The sequence below is a fragment of the Heterodontus francisci genome, chromosome 1 (genome assembly GCF_036365525.1).
Source record: "Heterodontus francisci isolate sHetFra1 chromosome 1, sHetFra1.hap1, whole genome shotgun sequence".
Lineage (NCBI taxonomy): Eukaryota > Metazoa > Chordata > Chondrichthyes > Heterodontiformes > Heterodontidae > Heterodontus > Heterodontus francisci.
The window spans coordinates 8,872,614-8,896,354 of record NC_090371.1 but is presented as its reverse complement, the minus strand read 5'-3'; the positions used below and the strand labels follow the sequence as shown (position 1 = coordinate 8,896,354).

Sequence of the window (23,741 nt, the reverse complement as noted above, 5' to 3'; positions counted from 1 at the left end):
CAGGTTAAATGAGTGGACAACAAGATGGCAGCTGGAGTATAATGGGGGGAAGTGTGAAGTTATTCATTTTCATAGTACGAATAGAAAAGCAGAATTTTTTTTTTAAAAAGGCATGAAACTTGTAATTGTCGATGTTCAGAGAACTTTGCTGTACTCTTTCAAGGAACACAGAAAGTTAGCATGTAGGTGTTCCCTCCCATAACATAGCTACTCTTGTAGGACTGGTACTTTGTGGAGAGGGACCAGGAAATATGAGCAGGGTGTTGTAAAAATCCAGCTCGTTTAGGGAAGAGAAGCTGCCAGTCCTCCCCAGTCTGGGCCACAAGAGACTTCAGTTAATATATAACAAGACAACAGCTGGTGGAACATAACAGCTCACCTGTGTCATCACATTCCCTCAGTTCCTTCCCGTATATGCGATCCCTCCTTACTGTATTCTTCAATCCTTCCTCACCATATCCCTCAATCTTCTCCTTCCAGAAGCACAGTCCCCTGACCCTATTCACAGTCTCCACTACGATGTCCTTCCCTCGTGACATTTTCCCCTTTAGGTGCACCAGTTGGCCCCCAGACTCCCCTTCATGCTCCTGGCTGAGGGTCAATCCCAGTTTTGTCTTTGCCCAGTGATCCCAGTTGTGTAGAGGTTGATCACTCTCCTTGACTCCACCCCTCTCCATTTGTAAGAAGTGCTGCTTCTTGTTTCAGAATCTCTGGAGATTGTCCCAAGCGCTAAGGGGAGGCGGACTCGCGACATGGGTGTGACCTTCCCTTCGCCGGATTCAGACGTGACCCTGCATCGAACAACTGCCCCGCGCAGTCACCGCTGGGGCTTGGTTTCTCCAACAACCAACCCAGCAACCTCCAGTGCCAAGGACAGGAGGAAGAAGGGCAGCTCACACACACAGAGGGGTCCTGGTAAAGGGGGCAGGACATCAGCTGGACCAGGTGAGCAGTCATTACATTCCATCAGGAATTCAGGCACTGTGCTCGTACCACCAGTCTGATGGAGATTGGTGCATTCCTGTTGAGTCAGAGCATTCAGGGATATGGAGAAAAGGCAGGAAAATGTTGTACAAATCAGCTGTGATCTGACAGAATGGCCTTCTCCTGTTCCTGTGTAACAGTCTGGAAGGGCTGAATGGCCTTCTCCTGTTCATGTGTAACAGTCTGGAAGGGCTGAATGGCCTTCTCCTGTTCCTGTGTAACAGTCTGGAAGGGCTGAATGGCCTTCTCCTGTTCCTGTGTAACAGTCTGGAAGGGCTGAATGGTCTCTTCCTGTTCCTGATTTGATGGTGTTCGGGGGATTATACAGGCTTTTTCATTGGTCGGCACAGACTCGGTGGGCCGAAGGGCCTGTTTCAGTGCTGTATCTCTAAATTAAATTAAATAGATGTGATCTACAGTCCTCCAATTCCAAATGTTGGGCGACTATTTCAATTATCTCTTTTTTTAGCTCCTGATTTCAATTCTAACCCCAATTGTACTGCCGATGCCATTAGTTTAACCTTAGTTAAGATTTTCAAGTCACTGAGGAATACATTCTCCTTCCCCAGAAAAGTTTCAAAACTGCTACAGACATTCTGATAGTGTAGACTTTTATACAAGAAACCTGGTTCTTTTATTTTCCTCTTTCAATTATTATTACTCCACCGACAATTAAACATTATTGGCGTTGGATTTAATCCTGACAAGAGCCCCCAATTAATATGTTATGACTGAAGTGGGAGGCGTGCATTGTTAATTCAGTCGCACTTCTCCCCAGGTTACAACATATCAATAAATTTTCCCATTTATCGAAACAGCCATTTAGATACTCTGTGTCCCCAGAATAAAGCACATCAATCAGGTTTCTTAAGTCATCAAAAATTATTTGTTTATTATAATACCAAGTCGTAACCAATAATGAAATAAATAAATATGCGAACTGAGATATTAAAGCTCCTTATTTTTCCCTACCCTTATGCACATGCACATACATCCAAAAACCAGTTAACCAGGAAGAAAGGGATTTTTGTTTACAGCTTTTTCAAAGGAATAAAAAAAAACTTAGACTGCAATGATCTGGAAGGAAGTTCTTTGGTTTGGCGAGGTGTCCTAAAGTTGAATATTTGGATGCCACTTGAAGTCTTTCCAGACGAGGTTGATGAACAGTCTGTGTTGGGTAGGCAGTCAAAGAAATTCAACTGTAGAAGGCTTCACATAGGTCTTTTATCAAGGGTGTAGCAACAGGTGTCTGTTCTCACGTTTGATTCAAAAGTCCTTTTAAAAATGCAAAGTTTCTGCAAATTCAGGGTTTCTTCAAAAATGCAGGAGGCAGCGGTACTACTTCATACAAGCTTTTGCTTTTCAAGAGCAAGGATTCTTTACAGAGAGGTAATACTTGTCCGTTTTTTCTTCCGATCTCCTGGCAGGTCCAAATCAAATTCCAGTAGCCTGCTTTAGTTCAAACCTTTTACAATTCCAAATGAAACTAAAATTTTTCCAGAAACAATGTCACATGCTAAGTTATAAATTTTCTCTTGTCACACAAAGGGTAGCTGTTAGGTTGAATCCCTTGCTAGTTTCCTTAAAATTATCAGTTTTCCAGTATTTGTTTACTGGTCAAAACCAGGAACCTCTTGTTGACCTTGATTTTTTTTTCAGAGTATCCATAAAGTTCAGTGGTCTCCAGATGTTTCAATGTCCATTGAAATCCTTTTCAGTTTTTTAAAAATGTAGATTCTCAAGATTTAGCAAAAAACATGGACGCTCCCTGATGGGGATTATTCATGTGTGGTGTGATTTAATGTTGGGATATCGGCGTGATTATACAGGTGTGATTTGATGTTGGGGTTTGAAGTGATTATACAGGTGTGATTTAATGTTGGGATATCGGCGTGATTATACAGGTGTGATTTGATGTTGGGGTTTATACAGGTGTGATTTGATGGGGTTTATACAGGTGTGATTTGATGGGGTTTATACAGGTGTGATTTGATGTTGGGGTTTGAAGTGATTATACAGGTGTGATTTGATGGGGTTTATACAGGTGTGATTTGATGTTGGGGTTTGAAGTGATTATACAGGTGTGATTTGATGGGGTTTATACAGGTGTGATTTGATGTTGGGGTTTGAAGTGATTATACAGGTGTGATTTGATGTTGGGGTTTATACAGATGTGATTTGATGTTGGGGTTTGAAGTGATTATACAGGTGTGATTTGATGTTGGGGTTTGGGATTTATACAGGTGTGATTTGATGTTGGGGTTCGGGGGGATTATACAGGTGTGATTTGATGTTGGGGTTTATACAGGTGTGATTTGATGGGGTTTGGGGTTTATACAGGTGTGATTTGATGGGGTTTATACAGGTGTGATTTGATGTTGGGGTTTGAAGTGATTATACAGGTGTGATTTGATGTTGGGGTTTATACAGATGTGATTTGATGTTGGGGTTTGAAGTGATTATACAGGTGTGATTTGATGTTGGGGTTCGGGGGGATTATACAGGTGTGATTTGATGTTGGGGTTTATACAGGTGTGATTTGATGGGGTTTGGGGTTTATACAGGTGTGATTTGATGGGGTTTATACAGGTGTGATTTGATGTTGGGGTTTGAAGTGATTATACAGGTGTGATTTGATGGGGTTTGGGGTTTATACAGGTGTGATTTGATGGGGTTTATACAGGTGTGATTTGATGTTGGGGTTTGAAGTGATTATACAGGTGTGATTTGATGGGGTTTATACAGGTGTGATTTGATGGGGTTTATACAGGTGTGATTTGATGGGGTTTGGGGTTTATACAGGTGTGATTTGATGGGGTTTATACAGGTGTGATTTGATGGGGTTTGAAGTGATTATACAGGTGTGATTTGATGGGGTTTATACAGGTGTGATTTGATGGGGTTTATACAGGTGTGATTTGATGTTGGGCTTTGAAGTGATTATACAGGTGTGATTTGATGTTGGGGTTTGAAGTGATTATACAGGTGTGATTTGATGGGGTTTGGGGTTTATACAGGTGTGATTTGATGGGGTTTATACAGGTGTGATTTGATGTTGGGGTTTGAAGTGATTATACAGGTGTGATTTGATGGGGTTTATACAGGTGTGATTTGATGGGGTTTATACAGGTGTGATTTGATGGGGTTTGGGGTTTATACAGGTGTGATTTGATGGGGTTTATACAGGTGTGATTTGATGGGGTTTGAAGTGATTATACAGGTGTGATTTGATGGGGTTTATACAGGTGTGATTTGATGGGGTTTATACAGGTGTGATTTGATGGGGTTTATACAGGTGTGATTTGATGTTGGGCTTTGAAGTGATTATACAGGTGTGATTTGATGGGGTTTATACAGGTGTGATTTGATGTTGGGCTTTGAAGTGATTATACAGGTGTGATTTGATGGGGTTTATACAGGTGTGATTTGATGTTGGGGTTTGAAGTGATTATACAGGTGTGATTTGATGTTGGGGTTTGGGGTTTATACAGGTGTGATTTGATGTTGGGGTTCGGGGGGATTATACAGGTGTGATTTGATGGGGTTTGGGGTTTATACAGGTGTGATTTGATGTTGGGGTTTGAAGTGATTATACAGGTGTGATTTGATGTTGGGGTTCGGGGGGATTATACAGGTGTGATTTGATGTTGGGGTTTATACAGGTGTGATTTGATGGGGTTTGGGGTTTATACAGGTGTGATTTGATGGGGTTTGGGGGAATTATACAGGTGTGATTTGATGTTGGGGTTTGGGGTTTATACAGGTGTGATTTGATGTTGGGGTTTGGGGGAATTATACAGGTGTGATTTGATGTTGGTGTTTGGGGGAATTATACAGGTGTGATTTGATGTTGGTGTTCGGGGGGATTATACAGGTGTGATTTGATGGGGGTGTTCGGGGGGATTATACAGGTGTGATTTGATGTTGGTGTTCGGGGGGATTATACAGGTGTGATTTGATGTTGGTGTTCGGGGGGATTATACAGGTGTGATTTGATGTTGGTGTTCGGGGGGATTATACAGGTGTGATTTGATGGGGGTTGGGGGAATGATACAGGTGTGATTTGATGGGGTTTGGGGTTTGAAGTGATTATACACGTGATTTGAGTTTGTGGTTCGGGGGGAGTTTTGCGTTGTGATTATATAGGTGTGATTTGATGTCGGGGTTCAGACGGAGTTTTGCGTTGTGATTATATAGGTGTGATTTGATGTCGGGGTTCAGACGGAGTTTTGCGTTGTGATTATATAGGTGTGCTTTGATGTCGGGGTTCAGACGGAGTTTTGTGTTGTGATTATATAGGTGTGATTTGATGTCGGGGTTCAGACGGAGTTTTGCGTTGTGATTATATAGGTGTGCTTTGATTTGATGTCGGGGTTCAGACGGAGTTTTGCGTTGTGATTATATAGGTGTGCTTTGATGTCGGGGTTCAGACGGAGTTTTGCGTTGTGATTATATAGGTGTGATTTGATGTCGGGGTTCAGACGGAGTTTTGCGTTGTGATTATATAGGTGTGCTTTGATGTCGGGGTTCAGACGGAGTTTTGCGTTGTGATTATATAGGTTTGATTTGATGTCGGGGTTCAGACGGAGTTTTGCGTTGTGATTATATAGGTTTGATTTGATGTCGGGGTTCAGACGGAGTTTTGCGTTGTGATTATATAGGTTTGATTTGATGTCGGGGTTCAGACGGAGTTTTGCGTTGTGATTATATAGGTTTGATTTGATGTCGGGGTTCAGACGGAGTTTTGCGTTGTGATTATATAGGTGTGCTTTGATGTCGGGGTTCAGACGGAGTTTTGCGTTGTGATTATATAGGTGTGCTTTGATGTCGGGGTTCAGACGGGGTTTTGCGTTGTGATTATATAGGTGTGCTTTGATGTCGGGGTTCAGACGGAGTTTTGCGTTGTGATTATATAGGTTTGATTTGATGTCGGGGTTCAGACGGAGTTTTGCGTTGTGATTATATAGGTTTGATTTGATGTCGGGGTTCAGACGGAGTTTTGCGTTGTGGTTATATAGGTTTGATTTGATGTCGGGGTTCAGACGGAGTTTTGCGTTGTGATTATATAGGTGTGATTTGATGTCGGGGTTCAGACGGGGTTTGGCGTTGTGATTATATAGGTTTGATTTGATGTCGGGGTTCAGACGGAGTTTTGCGTTGTGATTATATAGGTTTGATTTGATGTCGGTGTTCAGACGGAGTTTTGCGTTGTGATTATATAGGTGTGCTTTGATGTCGGGGTTCAGACGGAGTTTTGCGTTGTGATTATATAGGTGTGCTTTGATGTCGGGGTTCAGACGGAGTTTTGCGTTGTGATTATATAGGTGTGCTTTGATGTCGGGGTTCAGACGGAGTTTTGCGTTGTGATTATATAGGTGTGCTTTGATGTCGGGGTTCAGACGGAGTTTTGCGTTGTGATTATATAGGTGTGCTTTGATGTCGGGGTTCAGACGGAGTTTTGCGTTGTGATTATATAGGTGTGATTTGATGTCGGGGTTCAGACGGAGTTTTGCGTTGTGATTATATAGGTGTGCTTTGATGTCGGGGTTCAGACGGAGTTTTGCGTTGTGATTATATAGGTGTGCTTTGATGTCGGGGTTCAGACGGAGTTTTGCGTTGTGATTATATAGGTGTGATTTGATGTCGGGGTTCAGACGGAGTTTTGCGTTGTGATTATATAGGTGTGCTTTGATTTGATGTCGGGGTTCAGACGGAGTTTTGCGTTGTGATTATATAGGTGTGCTTTGATTTGATGTCGGGGTTCAGACGGAGTTTTGCGTTGTGATTATATAGGTGTGCTTTGATGTCGGGGTTCAGACGGAGTTTTGCGTTGTGATTATATAGGTGTGATTTGATGTCGGGGTTCAGACGGAGTTTTGCGTTGTGATTATATAGGTGTGCTTTGATGTCGGGGTTCAGACGGGGTTTGGCGTTGTGATTATATAGGTGTGATTTGATGTCGGGGTTCAGACGGAGTTTTGCGTTGTGATTATATAGGTGTGCTTTGATGTCGGGGTTCAGACGGAGTTTTGCGTTGTGGTTATATAGGTTTGATTTGATGTCGGGGTTCAGACGGAGTTTTGCGTTGTGATTATATAGGTGTGCTTTGATGTCGGGGTTCAGACGGAGTTTTGCGTTGTGATTATATAGGTGTGCTTTGATGTCGGGGTTCAGACGGAGTTTTGCGTTGTGATTATATAGGTGTGCTTTGATGTCGGGGTTCAGACGGAGTTTTGCGTTGTGATTATATAGGTGTGCTTTGATGTCGGGGTTCAGACGGAGTTTTGCGTTGTGATTATATAGGTGTGCTTTGATGTCGGGGTTCAGACGGAGTTTTGCGTTGTGATTATATAGGTGTGATTTGATGTCGGGGTTCAGACGGAGTTTTGCGTTGTGATTATATAGGTGTGCTTTGATGTCGGGGTTCAGACGGAGTTTTGCGTTGTGATTATATAGGTGTGATTTGATGTCGGGGTTCAGACGGAGTTTTGCGTTGTGATTATATAGGTGTGCTTTGATGTCGGGGTTCAGACGGAGTTTTGCGTTGTGATTATATAGGTGTGCTTTGATGTCGGGGTTCAGACGGAGTTTTGCGTTGTGATTATATAGGTTTGATTTGATGTCGGGGTTCAGACGGAGTTTTGCGTTGTGATTATATAGGTGTGCTTTGATTTGATGTCGGGGTTCAGACGGAGTTTTGCGTTGTGATTATATAGGTGTGCTTTGATTTGATGTCGGGGTTCAGACGGAGTTTTGCGTTGTGATTATATAGGTGTGCTTTGATGTCGGGGTTCAGACGGAGTTTTGCGTTGTGATTATATAGGTGTGATTTGATGTCGGGGTTCAGACGGAGTTTTGCGTTGTGATTATATAGGTGTGCTTTGATGTCGGGGTTCAGACGGAGTTTTGCGTTGTGATTATATAGGTGTGCTTTGCTGTCGGGGTTCAGACGGAGTTTTGCGTTGTGATTATATAGGTGTGCTTTGCTGTCGGGGTTCAGACGGAGTTTTGCGTTGTGATTATATAGGTGTGCTTTGCTGTCGGGGTTCAGACGGAGTTTTGCGTTGTGATTATATAGGTGTGATTTGATGTCGGGGTTCAGACGGAGTTTTGCGTTGTGATTATATAGGTTTGATTTGATGTCGGGGTTCAGACGGAGTTTTGCGTTGTGATTATATAGGTGTGCTTTGCTGTCGGGGTTCAGACGGAGTTTTGCGTTGTGATTATATAGGTGTGCTTTGATGTCGGGGTTCAGACGGAGTTTTGCGTTGTGATTATATAGGTGTGCTTTGCTGTCGGGGTTCAGACGGAGTTTTGCGTTGTGATTATATAGGTGTGCTTTGCTGTCGGGGTTCAGACGGAGTTTTGCGTTGTGATTATATAGGTGTGATTTGATGTCGGGGTTCAGACGGGGTTTTGCGTTGTGATTATATAGGTGTGCTTTGATGTCGGGGTTCAGACGGGGTTTGGCGTTGTGATTATATAGGTGTGATTTGATGTCGGGGTTCAGACGGAGTTTTGCGTTGTGATTATATAGGTGTGCTTTGATGTCGGGGTTCAGACGGAGTTTTGCGTTGTGGTTATATAGGTTTGATTTGATGTCGGGGTTCAGACGGAGTTTTGCGTTGTGATTATATAGGTGTGCTTTGATGTCGGGGTTCAGACGGAGTTTTGCGTTGTGGTTCTATAGGTTTGATTTGATGTCGGGGTTCAGACGGAGTTTTGCGTTGTGATTATATAGGTTTTATTTGATGTCGGGGTTCAGACGGAGTTTTGCGTTGTGATTATATAGGTTTGATTTGATGTCGGGGTTCAGACGGAGTTTTGCGTTGTGATTATATAGGTGTGCTTTGATGTCGGGGTTCAGACGGAGTTTTGCGTTGTGATTATATAGGTGTGCTTTGATGTCGGGGTTCAGACGGAGTTTTGCGTTGTGATTATATAGGTGTGCTTTGATGTCGGGGTTCAGACGGAGTTTTGCGTTGTGATTATATAGGTTTGATTTGATGTCGGGGTTCAGACGGAGTTTTGCGTTGTGATTATATAGGTGTGATTTGATGAAGGTCTTTGTGTGACTGTGAACCTGTGTTTATTTTATGTGACTCCAGCCTGGTTCATTCCTGCCAATGAGCTGAAGTGGGACTCGAGGAAGGAGAATGTTCCTGAACCTGGCCACAGTCCTGATTCACGACGGTTTGAACTGTTGCCATCTACCACACCGTGGAGAGTGCCACTACGTGAGAAGCATGTACAGGAGCAGTGGGTCAGCGATAGGGTGAAAGGCTGGAGCCCGGAGTCTGTGCAGGATGATGCTGCTGTCAAGTACCCTTCCTCCTTAATACGTCTCACCTTGAAAGTAAGCAAAGCAGAGGTGGGTCGGAATAATGGTGAAATTCTCAGGAACAGGCACACAGTTCCTTTGATAAAGTTCCACATGTGAGCCTTTGAGTGACGTTTAAAGCTGCACTAATCAGTGGTGTGTTAGCTTGATTAATCAACTTTGTCCCATCAAAGACACGTTTTGAGCAGACAGAAAGAATATGCACAAACATTGCGCCTGTTTCAACTGAACAAAATAAGTGACAGCCATTTGCTGGTTCATTCCTCAGGGTTATGCCTTGACCAATTAGAGTCAAGCTGCCTGGTTTAAATTTCAAACAAAGCTTGGCTGTTAACTGTCAGTCACTGTAAACTGGTGCATTCTCCATGGCAATGCCTCTACCAATCAGAGTCCACTTGACAGCCAGTCAGCACTCTCTTCTCATGTAGTATAAGTTGTAGTTTTCCCTTACATTGGTTATTCTTGCGGATTGTCCTGATGAGTGCAAGACGAAAAGCTTCGACAACATGTCTCTATTTTGAGCAATTCTCAAGTTCTGTACTAGTAAACGACTCTTGGATTTGAAAGCGAAGAACAAACCGAGAGTCCAACAGCTTTGAAATAATTGTTTTATTGGCGTTAAGACACCACAGGTTTGCAGGAAAAGATCCCATATTCCATTATCCGGGAGTACACCTCAGCAGTAAGGAAGATCGCAGCTTTCTTCTGCTAGACGCAGGTGTTTATTTCTTTGTCGACAACTTTCCATCACTTCTCCTGGAAATCACTATTTATACCTTTCCTAGTTGCTGCACAAAGCAGCTTGCTGGTGTTTTCCCATCTCTCACCTTCCTTTCTCACGCTCTGACAAAGGCAGATGTCTTTGTTATGTTTCCTTATCTGTAATCATGTCCTTCGAAATATGGCACATCTTGAACACTGTCCTGCTTTGCAGCTTTTTACCAAGGACTCCAGACATGTACTTGCAACTGAGCATCACCGACACTAAACAAAAAGAATTGTGCAGTCTGACTGTATTTAAGTTGCACCAAATCGACCTATATCTCCGTTCCTTCACGGCCGCTGGGTCAAAATCCTGGAACTCCCTTCCCAACAGCACTGTGGGTGTACCTACCTCACATGGACTGCAGCGGTTCAAGAAGGCAGCTCACCACCACCTTCTGAAGGGCAATTAGGGATGGGCAATAAATAGCCAGTGACACCCACATCCCATGAATGAATAAAACAAAATTCTGCTCTTTTACCAAGTACATTCCTTTATCCATCTCACAGTTTTGTGGGTTTGGAGTGTCATTCTGCTAGCTCCAGCTCTATAGATCTGTCTTAGTCCTTCTGAAATGCAGTCACCACAAAGGGTTCTAAATCTATTCTTTTAGTTTTCCACAAGAGCTGGGATTGAATATTCCATAAGGAAAAGCATGCTAACCCTCAGTACAGATTTACTGATGACAGACACCCTGGTGTGTCGTAGAGATAACAGCACTGAGAGAAAGCTGGGCAAGCAAGGGGATTTTAAATATAGTTTAATTTATCTCAATAAATGAGTGTCCATGGGTGAAATTGGGTTTCCATGATTGCATAAGAATGGGGATGCATTGGTTTACATTTTCCAGAATTCCCTAGATTCTGGAATGGTCCCCATGGATTGGAAGGTAGCAAGGAGCCCAGCTATATGTGGACATTTAGGCAAGTTAGCCTAACGTCAGTTGTAGGCAAAATGCTACACTCGATTATTTGGGATGTGGTAACGGGTAGCTTAGAAACTTATAATATGATTAAACAGAGTCAGCACATATTTATGAAAGGAAAATTGTGTTTGACAACCTATTAAAGTTTTTAGAGGTAATAACAGGGTATATAAGGGGGAACCAGTGGATGTATTCTATTTTGATTTTCAGAAAGCATTCATTAAGTTACCACACAAGAGATAGATGAGGGCACTGAGTATAATGTATCCAGGTTTGCTGACTGTACAATGTTAGGTGGGAAAGTTAAGAGGTGAAGAAGATGCAAAGAGGGGTATAGATAGACAGGTTGGGTGAGTGGACAAGAATGTGGCAGATGGAGTGTAATAGAATCATAGAGTCACTTACGGCACAGAAGGAGGCCATTCAGCTCATCTAGTCCATGCCGGCTCCGCAGAGATATCCTGTCATTCCCACTTGCCTGCTAGATCCCCGTAGCCCTGCAAGTTTATTTCTTTGAAGTGGTTATCAAATTTCCTTTTGAAAACTTTGATTGTCTCCGCTTCCACCACCCTTGTGGGCAGTAAGCTCCAGGTCATTACCACCCGCTGCGTAAAAAAAGTTCTTCCTCATATTCCCCCTGTATCACTTGCCCAAAACCTTCAATCTGTGTCCCCTAGTCCTTGTACCATTCGTTAATGGGAACAGTTTTTCCTTATCTAACTTAATCTGTCATAATCCTGTACACTTCTATCAAATCACCCCTCAATCTCCTTTGCTCCAAGGAGAACAAATCCAGCTTTTCCAACCTCACTTTGCAACTAAAATTCACCATCCCTGGAACCAGTCTGGTAAATCTCCTCTGCACCCTCTCGAGGACCCTCACATCCTTCCTGAAGTGTGGGGACCAGAACTGGATGCAATACTCCAATTGGGGCCTAACTAGGGCTTTATAAAGGTTCAGCATAACTTCCCTGATTTTATACTCAATGCCTCTATTTATGAAGCCCAAGATCTCATATGCTTTATTAACCACTCTCTCAATATGTCCTGCTACCTTTGAAGATCAATGCACATGCACCCCCAGGTCCCTCTGTTCTCGTTCACTAGAACTGTGCCATTAAGTATATATTGCCTCATCCTATCCCTTCTGCCAAAATGCATCACCTCACGCTTGTCTGTCTTAACTTCCATCTGCCCATTCTGCTAGCCTATCTATGTCCTGTTGCAGGCGGTTTGTATCGTCCTCATTGTCTGTCTGTCATCCAAGTTTGGTGGTATCAGCAAATTTTGAAATGCTACTCTGTATTCTAAGATCCAAGTATTTATATATAGCAAAAAAAAAAGTGATCCTAGCACTGACTGTTAGGGAACACCACTGTCTACCATCCTCCCATCTGAAAAACAACCATTTATAATGACTCAGATATACCACAGATGCTGCCAGATCTGCTGAGTATTTCTTGTTTTTATTTCAGATTTCCAGTATCTGCAGTATTTTGCTTTTATTTATAATGACTCACTGTTTTCTGCCCTTAAGCCAAATTCTTATCCAGTTGGACACTGACCCTCCTATTCCATGAGCTTCAGTTTTGTTAACCAGTCTTTTATGTTGTACTTTATCAAAAGCTTCCTTAAAATCCATATAAACAACATCCACTGCATTCCCTTCATCAACCTTCTCTGTTATTTCATCACACAATTCAATTAGATTAGTCAAGCATGATCTGCCTTTTACAGATGCATGCTTGCTATCCTTAATTAACTCAAACCTCTCCAAATGCCTGTTGATTTTTTCCCCCTGATTATAGTTTCTAAAACCTTACCCACCACTGATGTTAAACTAACTGGCCTATAGTTGCGAGGACTGTCCTTATACCCTTTCTTGAATAACGGTGTCACATTTGCCACTCCAATCCTTTGGCACTCCCCTGTACCCAGGGATGATTGGAAGATTATGACGAGGCCTTCTGCTATCTCCATCCCCACTTCCTTTAGCAACCTGGGATGCAAACCATCCAGACCAGGTGACTTTTATCTTTCTTAATGTGGGAATGTGTGTAATTATCTACCTTGGTAAGAAAAAGAAAAAAAGCAGAATATTTTTTTTGAGTGGTGAGAGACTGGGAAATAGTTGCATTTCGAGGGACCTGGGTGTCTTTGTAAATGAATCACAGAAAGTTGACATGCAGGTACAGCAAGCAATTAAAGGTGAATGGTATGTTAGTCTTTATTACAGATGGAATGGAGTGCTAGAGTATAGCAACCTTGCTGCAATTATACAGTGCATTGGTGAGGCCATACCTGGAGTACTGTACCCTTCTCTCATGAAGGGTACACTTGCCTTGTCGGGAGTACAACAAAGGTTCACTAGATGATTTCTGGGATGAGAGGATTGTTCTATGAGGAGCAGGTCTATTGTCCCTGGAGTTTAGAAAAATGAGAGGTGATTGAATTGAAACATGTAAAATTCTTAAGAGGTTTGACAGGGTAGATACTGGGAGGATATTTTCCCTGGCTGGGGAGTCAAAAACTAGGGGACACAGTCGCAGAATAAGGCCATTTAGGACTGAGAAGAGAAATTTCTTCACTCAGAGGGTTGTGAATCTTTGGAATTCTCTACCCCAGAGGGTTGTGGAAGCTCAGTCATTGAATATATTCAAAACTGAAATCGATAGATTTTTGGTTACTAAAGAAATTAAGGGATTTGGGGATAGTGTGGGAAGATCAGCCATGATCTTGTTGAATTGTGGAGCAGGCTCGAGGGGCCGAATGGCTGACTCCTCCTATTTCCTATGTTCTTTTGTAAGAAATAGCTGGAGTCGGCTGCACAGCCCCTCGAGCTTGCTCTGAAATATCTATCAATCTTAGTCTTGGATATACTCAACGACTGAGCATCCACAGCCTCTAGAATAGAGAATTCTGAAGATTCACAACCCTCTGAGTGAAAAACTTTCTCCTCATCTCAGTCCTAAATGATCGACCACTTATCCTGAGACTAGTTCTGGACTCTCCAGCCAGAGGAAACATTCAGTATCTACCCTGTCAAGCCCTCTCAAGATCTTATACGTTTCAATGTGATCACCTCTCATTGTTCTAAACTCTAGAGAATTCTTCTGAAATATTATTGATGTCTGATTAAAAGTCTCCAGTCAGTGAGAGCCCAATAGTAATGGTGGCCGGAGGGTGCGGGGGAGAGAGATGCTGTGGTGTGGGTAGGTATGGGAGGGAGGTAATGCTGGGTAAGGGAATGAGGGAAGGGGTGATGTGAAGATTGGGGCCTTACACAGGCCAGAATATTTGTCTGTGAGCCAAGGGAGCAGTCCTGTAGCGAGCTGAGCTCTCAGAGTTTGTTCTATTTATAAGTTCAATCTATTTATAACCATTTTATTGTGTTTATTTAGCTTCCAACTTTAGTGCAGTAAATAAATAATGCAAGGCATGGCAGGGCTGCTCACACCCGTCGAATGAACATCTTGTGCCATGTGGGGATTCCAGGATCCTACTCATGTCCTGGACAACTACATGTTAAGAAAGTGCCACCAAATGCAAAAACTAGAGTGTAGAATCTTGGAACTCAAGGAGCAGCTGGTGTCACTGAGGTGCATTTGCGAGGATGAGAGATACTAGGATAGCACTTTTCAGGAGGTGGTCACCCCGCAGCTTAAGAGAGCGCAGCAGAGAGGTGGCTGCCAGACAGAGAAGAAGGACAAGGCAGGTAGTGTAGGAGTCCTCGGAGACCATCCTAATTTCTAACTGCTATTCAATTCTGAGTACTGATGGGAGAGAGGGTTCGTCTGGAGAGTGCAGCGAGAGTCATGACCAGAGCACCATGGGTGGCTCAGCTGTGCAGGGAGGGAGGAGAAAAGACGAGAGCAATAGTAGGGGATTCTATAGCTAGGGGAACAGACAGGCATTTCTGTGATTGCAGATATGATTCCAAGATGGTATGTTGCCTCCATGGTGCAAGGGTCATGGACATCACCGAGCAGCTACACGGCATTCTGAGGGTGCACAGCCAGATGTCGTGGTCCGCATTGGTACCAACGATATAGGTCGAAAAAGGGATCAGGTCCTGCAGGCTCAGTTTAGGGAGTTATGAAAGCGATTAGCAAGCAATGCCTCAAAGGTAGTAATCTCCGGATTACTCCCAAGGCCACGTGCTAGTGGGTATAGAAATAGGAGAATACACCAGATGAATGCGTGGCTGGAGAGTTGATGCAGGAGGGAGGGCTTCAGATTTCTGGGACATTGGGACAGGTTCTGGGGAAGGTGGGACGTCTAGAAGCCGGACAGTCTGCACCTGAACAGGACTGGGACAAATATCCTTGCAGGAAGGTTTGCTAATGCTGTTGGGGACGGTTTAAGCTAGATTGGCAGGGGGATGGGAACCTTGAGGGCAGTTTCAGATAGGACAAATTCAGAGCAGGGAAGGGGAGACAGAAATTTAACGAGTGACTCTGAAAGACAGAAAAAGCAAAGGTTAAAAAGTGTGCAGCTTTTATTTAAATTTTATTTAAATGCAAGGAGTGTAGTAAATAAAGCTGATGAGCTGAGGGCACAGATAGACACATAGTAACACAATATCGTTGCTGTAATGGAAACTTGACTTAAAGAGGGGCAAGAATGGCAGCTCAACATCCCTGGATATACAGTTTTCAGGCAGGATAGAGAGGGGGATAAAAAAGGAGAGGTGTAGCATTATTAGTTAAGGAATCAGTAACAGTTTTGAGGCGGGATGATATGTTTAGTTTAGTTTAGAGATACAGCACTGAAACAGGCCCTTCGGCCCACCGAGTCTGTGCCGACCATCAACCACCCATTTTATACTAATCCTACACTAATTCCATATTCCTACCACATCCCCACCTGTCCCTATATTTCCCTACCACCTACCTACACTAGGGGCAATTCATAATGGCCAATTTACCTATCAACCTGCAAGTCTTTGGCATGTGGGAGGAAACCGGAGCACCCGGAGAAAACCCACCCAGACACAGGGAGAACTTGCAAACTCCGCACAGGCAGTGCCCAGAATTGAACCCGGGTCGCTGGAGCTGCGGTGCTAACCACTGCGCCGCCCCATATGCTAAATGAATCATCAAATGAGGCCAAATGGCTGGAGATCAGATATAAAAAAGGGGCAGTCTCACTACTAGGATTGTACTATAGACCCCCAAACAGTGGGAGGGAGATAGAAGAACAAATATATAGGCAAATTTCTGAGTGCAAAAACTATAGGGAAATAATAGCTGGGGATTTCAACTACCCCAATATCAACTGGGGTACAAATAGTGTGAAGGGCGCAGAGGGGACAAAATTCTTCAACTGTGTTCAAGAGAACTTTTTTAGCCAGCATGTAACAAGCCCAACGAGAGGGTGCGCAATTCTAGATTTAGTCTTCGGAAATGAAGTTGGGCAGGTGGATAAAGTAGCAGTGGGTGACCATTTTGGAGATAGTGATCATAATACAGTTAGTTTTAGCATAATCATGGAAAAGGACAAAGATAGAACAGGAGTAAAAGTTCTAAATTGGGGGAAGGCAAATTTTATGAAGCTGAGAGGTGACCTGGTGAAAGTGGACTGGATACAGCTACTTGAAGGAAAATCAGTGGCAAACCGATGGAAGGCATTCAAAAGCGAGACTCTACGGGTACAGTGTAGGCATGTCCCCACAAAGATAAAGGGTGGTACTGCCAAATCTAGAGCCCCCTGTTTATCTAGAAGCATACAGGATAAGATAAAGCAGAAAAAGAAAGCTTATGACAGTCACAAAAAACGTAATACTTTAGAAAGGCTAGAGGAGTATAAAAAGTGCAGAGGTGAAGCAAAAAAGGACATGAAAAATTATTGGCAGGTAAAATCAAGGAAAGCCCAAAGATATTTTATCAGTACATTAAGAGCAAGAGGATAGCTAAGGAAAGGGTGGGGCCTATCAGAGATGTACAAGGTAACTTATGCGTGGATGCAGAAGATGTGGGCAGGGTTCTTAATGAGTACTTTGTCTCTGCCTTCACAAAGGAGAGGGATGATGCAGACATTATAGTTAAAGAGGAGGAGTGTGAAATATTAGATATGATAAGCATAATGAGAGAGGAAGTACTAGAGGGTCTGACATCTTGAAAGTGGATAAATCGCCAGGGTCGGATGGATTGTATCCCAGGTTGTTAAAGGAAGCCAGGGAGGAAATAATGGATGCTCTGAGGATCATCTTCAAATCCTCACTAGATACGGGCGAGATACCAGACGATTGGAGGTCTGTGAACATTACACCATTGTTTAAAAAGGGTGTGAGGGATAGGCCAAATAATTATAGGCCGGTTAGTCTGACCTCGGTGGTGGGTAAATTATTAGAATCAATTCTGAGAGATGGGATAAACTGTCACTTAGAAAGGCACAGATTAATCAGGGATAGTCAGCATGGATTTGTTAAGGGATGGTCATGTCTTACTAACTTAATTGAATTCTTTGAGGAAGTAACAAGGTGGATTGATGAGGGTAGTGCAGTGGATGTGGTCTGCATGGATTTTAGTAAGGCATTTGACAAGGTCCCACATGGCAGACTGGTCAGAAAAGTAAAAGCCCACGGGATACAGGGGAATGTGGTGAGTTTGATCAAAATTGGCTCAGGGACAGGAAACAAAGGGTAATGGTCGATGGATGTTTTTGTGAATGGAAAGCAGTTTCCAGTGGTGTTCCACAGGGCTCAGTGTTGGGTGCTTTGCTGTTTGTGTTATATATTAATGATTTGGACTTAAATGTGGGAGGCATGATTGGGAAATTTGCAGATGATACAAAAATTGGCCGTGTAGTTGATAGTGAAGAGGATAGCGAGAGACTCCAGAATGATATCAATGGTTTGGTTGAGTGGGTGGAAAAGTGGCAAATGGAATTCATTCCAGAAAAGTGTAAGGTAATGCATTTGGGGAGGGCAAATAAAGCAAGGGAATACACAATAAATGGGAGGATATTGAGAGTGGTAGAAGAAGTGAGAGACTTTGGAGTGCATGTCCACAGGTCACTGAAGGTGGCAGGACAGGTCGATAAAGTGGTGAAGAAGGCATATGGAATGCTTTCCTTTTTTGGCCGAGGTATAGAATACAAAAGCAGGGATGTAATGCTGGAACTGTATAAAATGCTGGTTAGGTCACAGCTGGAGTATTGCGCACAGTTCTGGTCATCACATTTCAGGAAGGACATAATTGCTCTGGAGAGAGTACAGAGGAGATTTACAAGAATGTTGCCAGGGCTTGAAAGTTGCAGCTATGAAGAAAGATTGGATAGGCTAGGGTTGTTTTCCTTTAGAACAGAGGAGGCTGAGGGGGTGACTTAATTGAGGTGTAGAAAATTATGAGGGGCCTAGATAGAGTAGACAGGAAGGACCTGTTTCCCCTAGTGGAGAGGTCCAGGGGGCACAGATTTAAGGTGATTGGTAGAAGGATTAGAGGGGACATGAGGAAAAACTTTTTCACCCAGAGGGTGGTGGGTGTCTGGAATTCACTGCCAGGATTGGTGGTGGAGGCAGAAACCCTCAACTTATTTAAAAGGTACCTGGATCTGCACCTGAGGTGCTGTAACCAGAAAGACTATGGACCAGGTGCTGGAAGGTGGGATTAGAATGGGCGGCTAGTTTTTTCAGCTGGCGCAGACACTGAGCTGAGCCGGGCCAGTTCACACGTGAATAATGGCCACTTGCCTCAGCAACTGTGAAGCTGTTTCCCAGGAGAGGGTCAGCACCTTCTGAGGATGCAAACCTCAATTGCAGCCCTTGCTGAGATGAGCCAGCAGATCAGGATTGAAACCAGGAGTGTCCTGGTCGGTTGTGGCTCAGTATGAAAGTCCAGAAATGTGTCCCACCCCACTTCCAGGGTGTTTGTTTGACTTTGTTCACAGGAAGCCTTGCACATGAACAGACCCGATTTCATCTCCCAATCCCGGGAACGAGTGAGACGTCTGGAGTTACTGATGGAAGAGAGGAAGATGCAGAGCATCCTGCAGAGTGAGAGAGAGAGACTTTTCAACCAGCACCCGGAGAGGGGCCCCAGGGACTGGAAGGGGCATGAACTGGGTAAGCAATGATGTACACAGAATTACATAATACATCCAGTGTATGACAGAAACAGGCCATTCGGCCCAACCAGTCCATGCTGGCACTAATGTTCCACATGAGCCTCCTACTTTTGTCTAACCCCTATCAACCTGTGACAACCATCTTCCATTTCATGTGACTGGGTACAGTTGTGCAGTGCTTATGTTGCTGGGCTGGTAACCCAGCGGCATTTGCTAACAATCTCGACATAAAAAGCTGGGATCACTAAAAGTGATTATATGTCGTTAATATGGCTGAGTTTTAACTGCCCTCTGAAGTGGCCTAGCAAGCCACTCAGTTGCCCCCGGGCTGTCTAGGATGAGTGATAGGATAGGGTGGCCTTGCTAGTGACAACCAAATCCTGAGAGTTGGTGGGTTGGCTATGTTCTGTCAGCACTCAGCATGTTTAACAGTTCTGCCTAATGCCAGAATCACTTTCTCTCTTTGTATTTTTCAGAGAATTCCATTTTCTCCAGGAAGAAAATCCCAAAGAGGGAAATGTTTGACAGGTCAAAACGGTGAGTTTACTCTGGGTTATTGTCATGGTCCTGTTAGTGCCACACTCCTGGGAATAGGCCACATGCACAGTGGAACTCCGAGACACCCAGTGCTCTGCCCGCTTTCCCTCCTGGCACTGATCCCAGAGCTATCCAGTAAACTGGAGATCATGAGTTCAAATCCCACCACAGCTCGCTGCAAGACTGAATTCAGTAAATCTGGTTATTTATGGTCTGGCAGCAAACAAGGACTATTTAAATGCTGTCAGACTGTTGTAAAAAAAAAAACCCAACTAATGTCACGAATGTCTCGGGGAAGGGAACCTCCTGTCCTTACCCGCTCTGGGTTACACCTGACTCCTATCCCACACTGTGGTTGATTCTTCATGCCCTTGTTGCAAGACACCTAGTCAGAATAACAGTCCCCATTGAGGTCACATTGGTACATCTCTCGGGATGGACGGTAAACTCAGCCTTGTCCAGAACAGATGGAAAATCCAGCGTCACTGGTATTAAAACCAGCGTTTCCCTGTTAGAGGGAAACTAAATTTCCTGCCCTCCCTTACACCGTGCCAGCTTTCTTGACCCAGTACACCAGTCGCTACCATCTTCAGCTATTGGCGGGTGTGTGAGGAGATCCTGTGTGCTCTCCCACTGCCCCCCCCTTACCCACCATCACAGTGTCTCACATTGCTGCGCACTCTCCTCGCTCCAGCTGCTGCTCCTATTGGTGCCCTGCTCCCAGTGTTTCTTCATCCAAAGCTGCATTGGGGGAGAGAGGCAAAAAGCATTTCAGTCGTAGCTCAGTGGACAGCTCGCATCTATCTGAGTTTGAGGGTCGAGGGGATCAAGCCCCAACTCCAGAGAGCTGACCACCCATTGCAGTGCTGAGGGAGTGCTGAACTGTCAGTGGTGCTGTCTTTCAGATAAGACATTAAACCGAGGCCTTGTCTTCCCTCGAAGGTGGATGTAAAAGATCACATGATACTATTTCAAAGAAGAGCAGGAAAGTTGGAAAGGAATTACCGGATGGAATAATCCCAGGATCTATCCAGTTCCCTTCTACCAATCAGGCTCTTCTATGATGCAGTGATAATGGATCCTAAAAACTAATCATGGAATTCTCCTGGTGCACTGGCCAACATTCTTCCCTTAACCAATTATTCATCTTGCTTGTTGTGGGATCTTGCTATGTTGGCTGCTGCGTTTGTTCACTTAACTCTTCGCAAGTAATCCACTGGCGTTTTAAGCACTTTGGCACCTCCTGTGGATGGGAAAAGGCATTGAATCAATGAGGTTCACTCTCCGATTAGGAGACATGCGATTACTGATATATAACTCAGCCAGTCAGAAGGTCTCTCAGAGGGAGAGGGTCTGTGTCCCAGGGAGAGGGTCTGAATGAACTCTGTCAGCTCAGCGCTTCACGGTCACTAGGCCATACGAGAGACTTGTGGAAATGTGGTCAGAGCCCACTGACATCATTAATCTGTCACATTGCAGGCTGTATGAGCAGCTTCCTGAGGTCATGAGCAGACGGGAGCAGGAGAAACGCCAAGCAGAGTATCAGACCAACAGACTGAAGGCACAGCTGTTTAAAAAGGTGGGCCTCAATCACAGGGCAGAGCAATGTCACATTGCTGACCCAACCCTTTGAATACTCAGGTGCTGGGAATGAGCTATGTCAGAGTTGCTGCGCAGCATCACACTGTGTGTATGTGTGCAAGAGTGAGCATATGTAAATGGATATGCAAGTTTACATTTACTTGAATGTGTGTGCATGAGGCGGAGTGAATTTTATTTTTTTTATTCATTCATGGGATGTGGGCATCGCTGGCCAGGCCAGCATTTATCGGCCATCCCTAATTTCCCTTGAGAAGGTGGTGGTGAGCTGCCTTCTTGAACCACTGCAGATCATTTGGGGTAGGTACACCCACAGTGCTGTTAGGAAGGGAGTTCCAGGATTTTGACCCAGCGACAGTGAAGGAACGGTGATGTAGTTCCAAGTCAGGATGTTGTGTGACTTGGAGGGGAACTTGCAGGTGGTGGTGTTCTCATGTATTTGCTGCCCTTGTCCTTCTAGTTGGTAGAGGTCACGAGTTTGGAAGGTGCTGTCTAAGGAGCCTTGGTGCATTGCTGCAGTGCATCTTGTAGATGGTACACACTGCTGCCACTGTGCGTCGGTGGTGGAGGGAGTGAATGTTTGCTGATGGGGTGCCAATCAAGCGGGCTGCATTGTCCCAGATGGTGTCGAGCTTCTTGAGTGTTGTTGGAGCTGCACCCATCCAGGCAAGTGGAGAGTATTCCATCACACTCCTGACTTGTGCCTTGTAGATGGTGGACAGGCTTTGGGGAGTCAGGAGGTGAGTTACTCGCCTCAGGACTCCTCGCCTTAGACCTGCTCTTGCAGCCACGGTATTTATATGGCTACTCCAGTTCAGTTTCTGGTCAATGGTAGCCCCTGGGATGTTGATAATGGGGGATTCAGCAATGGTAATGCCATTGAATGTCAAGGGGAGATGGTTAGATTCTCTCTTGTTGGGGATGGTCATTACCTGGCACTTGTGTGGCACAAATGTTACTTGCCACTTAGCCCAGATATTGTCCAAGACTTGCTGCATTTCTACACGGACTGCTTCAGTCACAAATGGTGCTGAACATTGTGCAATCATCAGCGAACATCCCCACTTCTGACCTTATGATTGAAGGAAGGTCATTGATGAAGCAGTTGGAGATGGTTGGGCCTAGGACACTACCCTGAGGAACTACTGCAGTGATGTCCTGGAGCTGAGATGATTGACCTCCAACAACCACAACCATCTTCCTTTGCACTCGGTATGACTCCAGTCAGCGGAGAGTTTTCTCCTTGATTTCAAGAGCAGTCACTCTCACCTCACCTCTTGAGTTCAGCTCTTTTGTCCATGTTTGAACCAAGGCTATAATGAGGTCAGGAGCTGAGTGGCCCTGGCCGAACCCAAACTGAGCAGGTTATTGCTAAGCAAGTGCTGCTTGATGGCATTGTTGATGACACCTTCCATCACTTTACTGATGATTGAGAGGAGACCGATGGGGGGGGCGGGTGCGGTATTTGGCCGGGTTGCACTGTTCCTGCTTTTTGTGTACAGCACACACATTGCAGGGTAGATGTCAGTGTTGAAGCTGTACTGGAATAGCTTGGCTAGGGGCGCAGCAAGTTCTGGAGCACAGGTCTTCAGGGATATTGTCAGGGCCCATAGCCTTTGCAGTATGCAGTGCCTTCAGTCGTTTCTTGATATCACGTGGAGTGAATTGAATTGACTGAAGTCTGACATCTGTCATGCTGGGGACTTCAGGAGGAGGCTGAGATGGATCATCAACTTGGCACTTCTGGCTGAAGATTTTTGCAAATGCTTCAGCCTTATCTTTCGCCCCATCATTGAGGATTGGGATATTGTGGAGCCACCTCCTCCAGTTAGTTGTTTAATTGTCCACCACCAATCACGGCTGGATGTGGCAGGTTTGCAGAGCTTCGATTTGATCCGTTGGTTATGGGATCGCTTAGCTCTGTCTATCGCATGCTGCTTATGCAGTTTGGCACGCAGGTAGTCCTGTGTTGTAGCTTCACTGTACCTCAGTGTTATACAGTGGCAATCCTGCACCCCAGTATTATACAGCAACAGACCCATATCTCTGTTATATACCGTGACAGTCCTGTACTCCAGTGTTATTTTACTGTTGGGTGTTTGTGTCTTTTCGGTGATTGAAGACACCCTGTTTTGTGTTGAAAGCTGGGTCTTGGCTGGAATATGTGTTTTAACACTCCTCTCTCTCCCATTTTTGTTTCCCTATAGAAGATCACGAACCGTTTGCTGGGTAAGAAAGTCTCCTGGCAGTGAACAGGCCAGAATGTCGGTCAAAGTTAGGTCTTAGAGCTCTCTTCCGTACTGTGGAACCCCTTATAATGTAAATAAAGATGTATTTAAATAAAAACTGTCTTGTCACTCTGTCCCAGCCACAGTGAAGGGCGTACAATAGGTATGAATGACAACAGGAAAGGCTTTTACAGCTACATTGAGAAAGAGGGTGGCCCCTTAATAACAAATGATGGTCTAATTGAAAATCAGAAAATGGCAGACTTGCTAAATACTCTGAGTCGGTCTTTGCAGTAT

At 44.4% G+C, this 23,741-nt stretch overlaps 1 protein-coding gene across 4 annotated transcripts in view; it reads left to right on the top strand.

The window, feature by feature from the left end:
* LOC137367363 (centrosome-associated protein ALMS1-like) overlaps positions 1–23,562 on the top strand; it is a 75,660-nt gene extending 52,098 nt beyond the window's left edge. Inside the window, exons 8-13 of one of the 4 annotated variants that reach the window (XM_068028638.1) lie at positions 706–945; positions 9,093–9,340; positions 18,904–19,078; positions 19,557–19,617; positions 21,097–21,196; positions 23,424–23,562. In XM_068028638.1, the coding sequence (XP_067884739.1) occupies positions 706–945; positions 9,093–9,340; positions 18,904–19,078; positions 19,557–19,617; positions 21,097–21,196; positions 23,424–23,468 (869 nt within the window). In that variant the 3' untranslated portion in view covers positions 23,469–23,562. Of the gene's footprint in view, positions 1–705; positions 946–9,092; positions 9,356–12,951; positions 13,033–18,903; positions 19,079–19,556; positions 19,618–21,096; positions 21,197–23,423 lie in introns of those variants that run through there. The other 3 variants (XM_068028640.1, XM_068028639.1, XM_068028641.1) reach the window with 3 other exon arrangements.
* Positions 23,563–23,741: the final 179 nt, after the last annotated feature.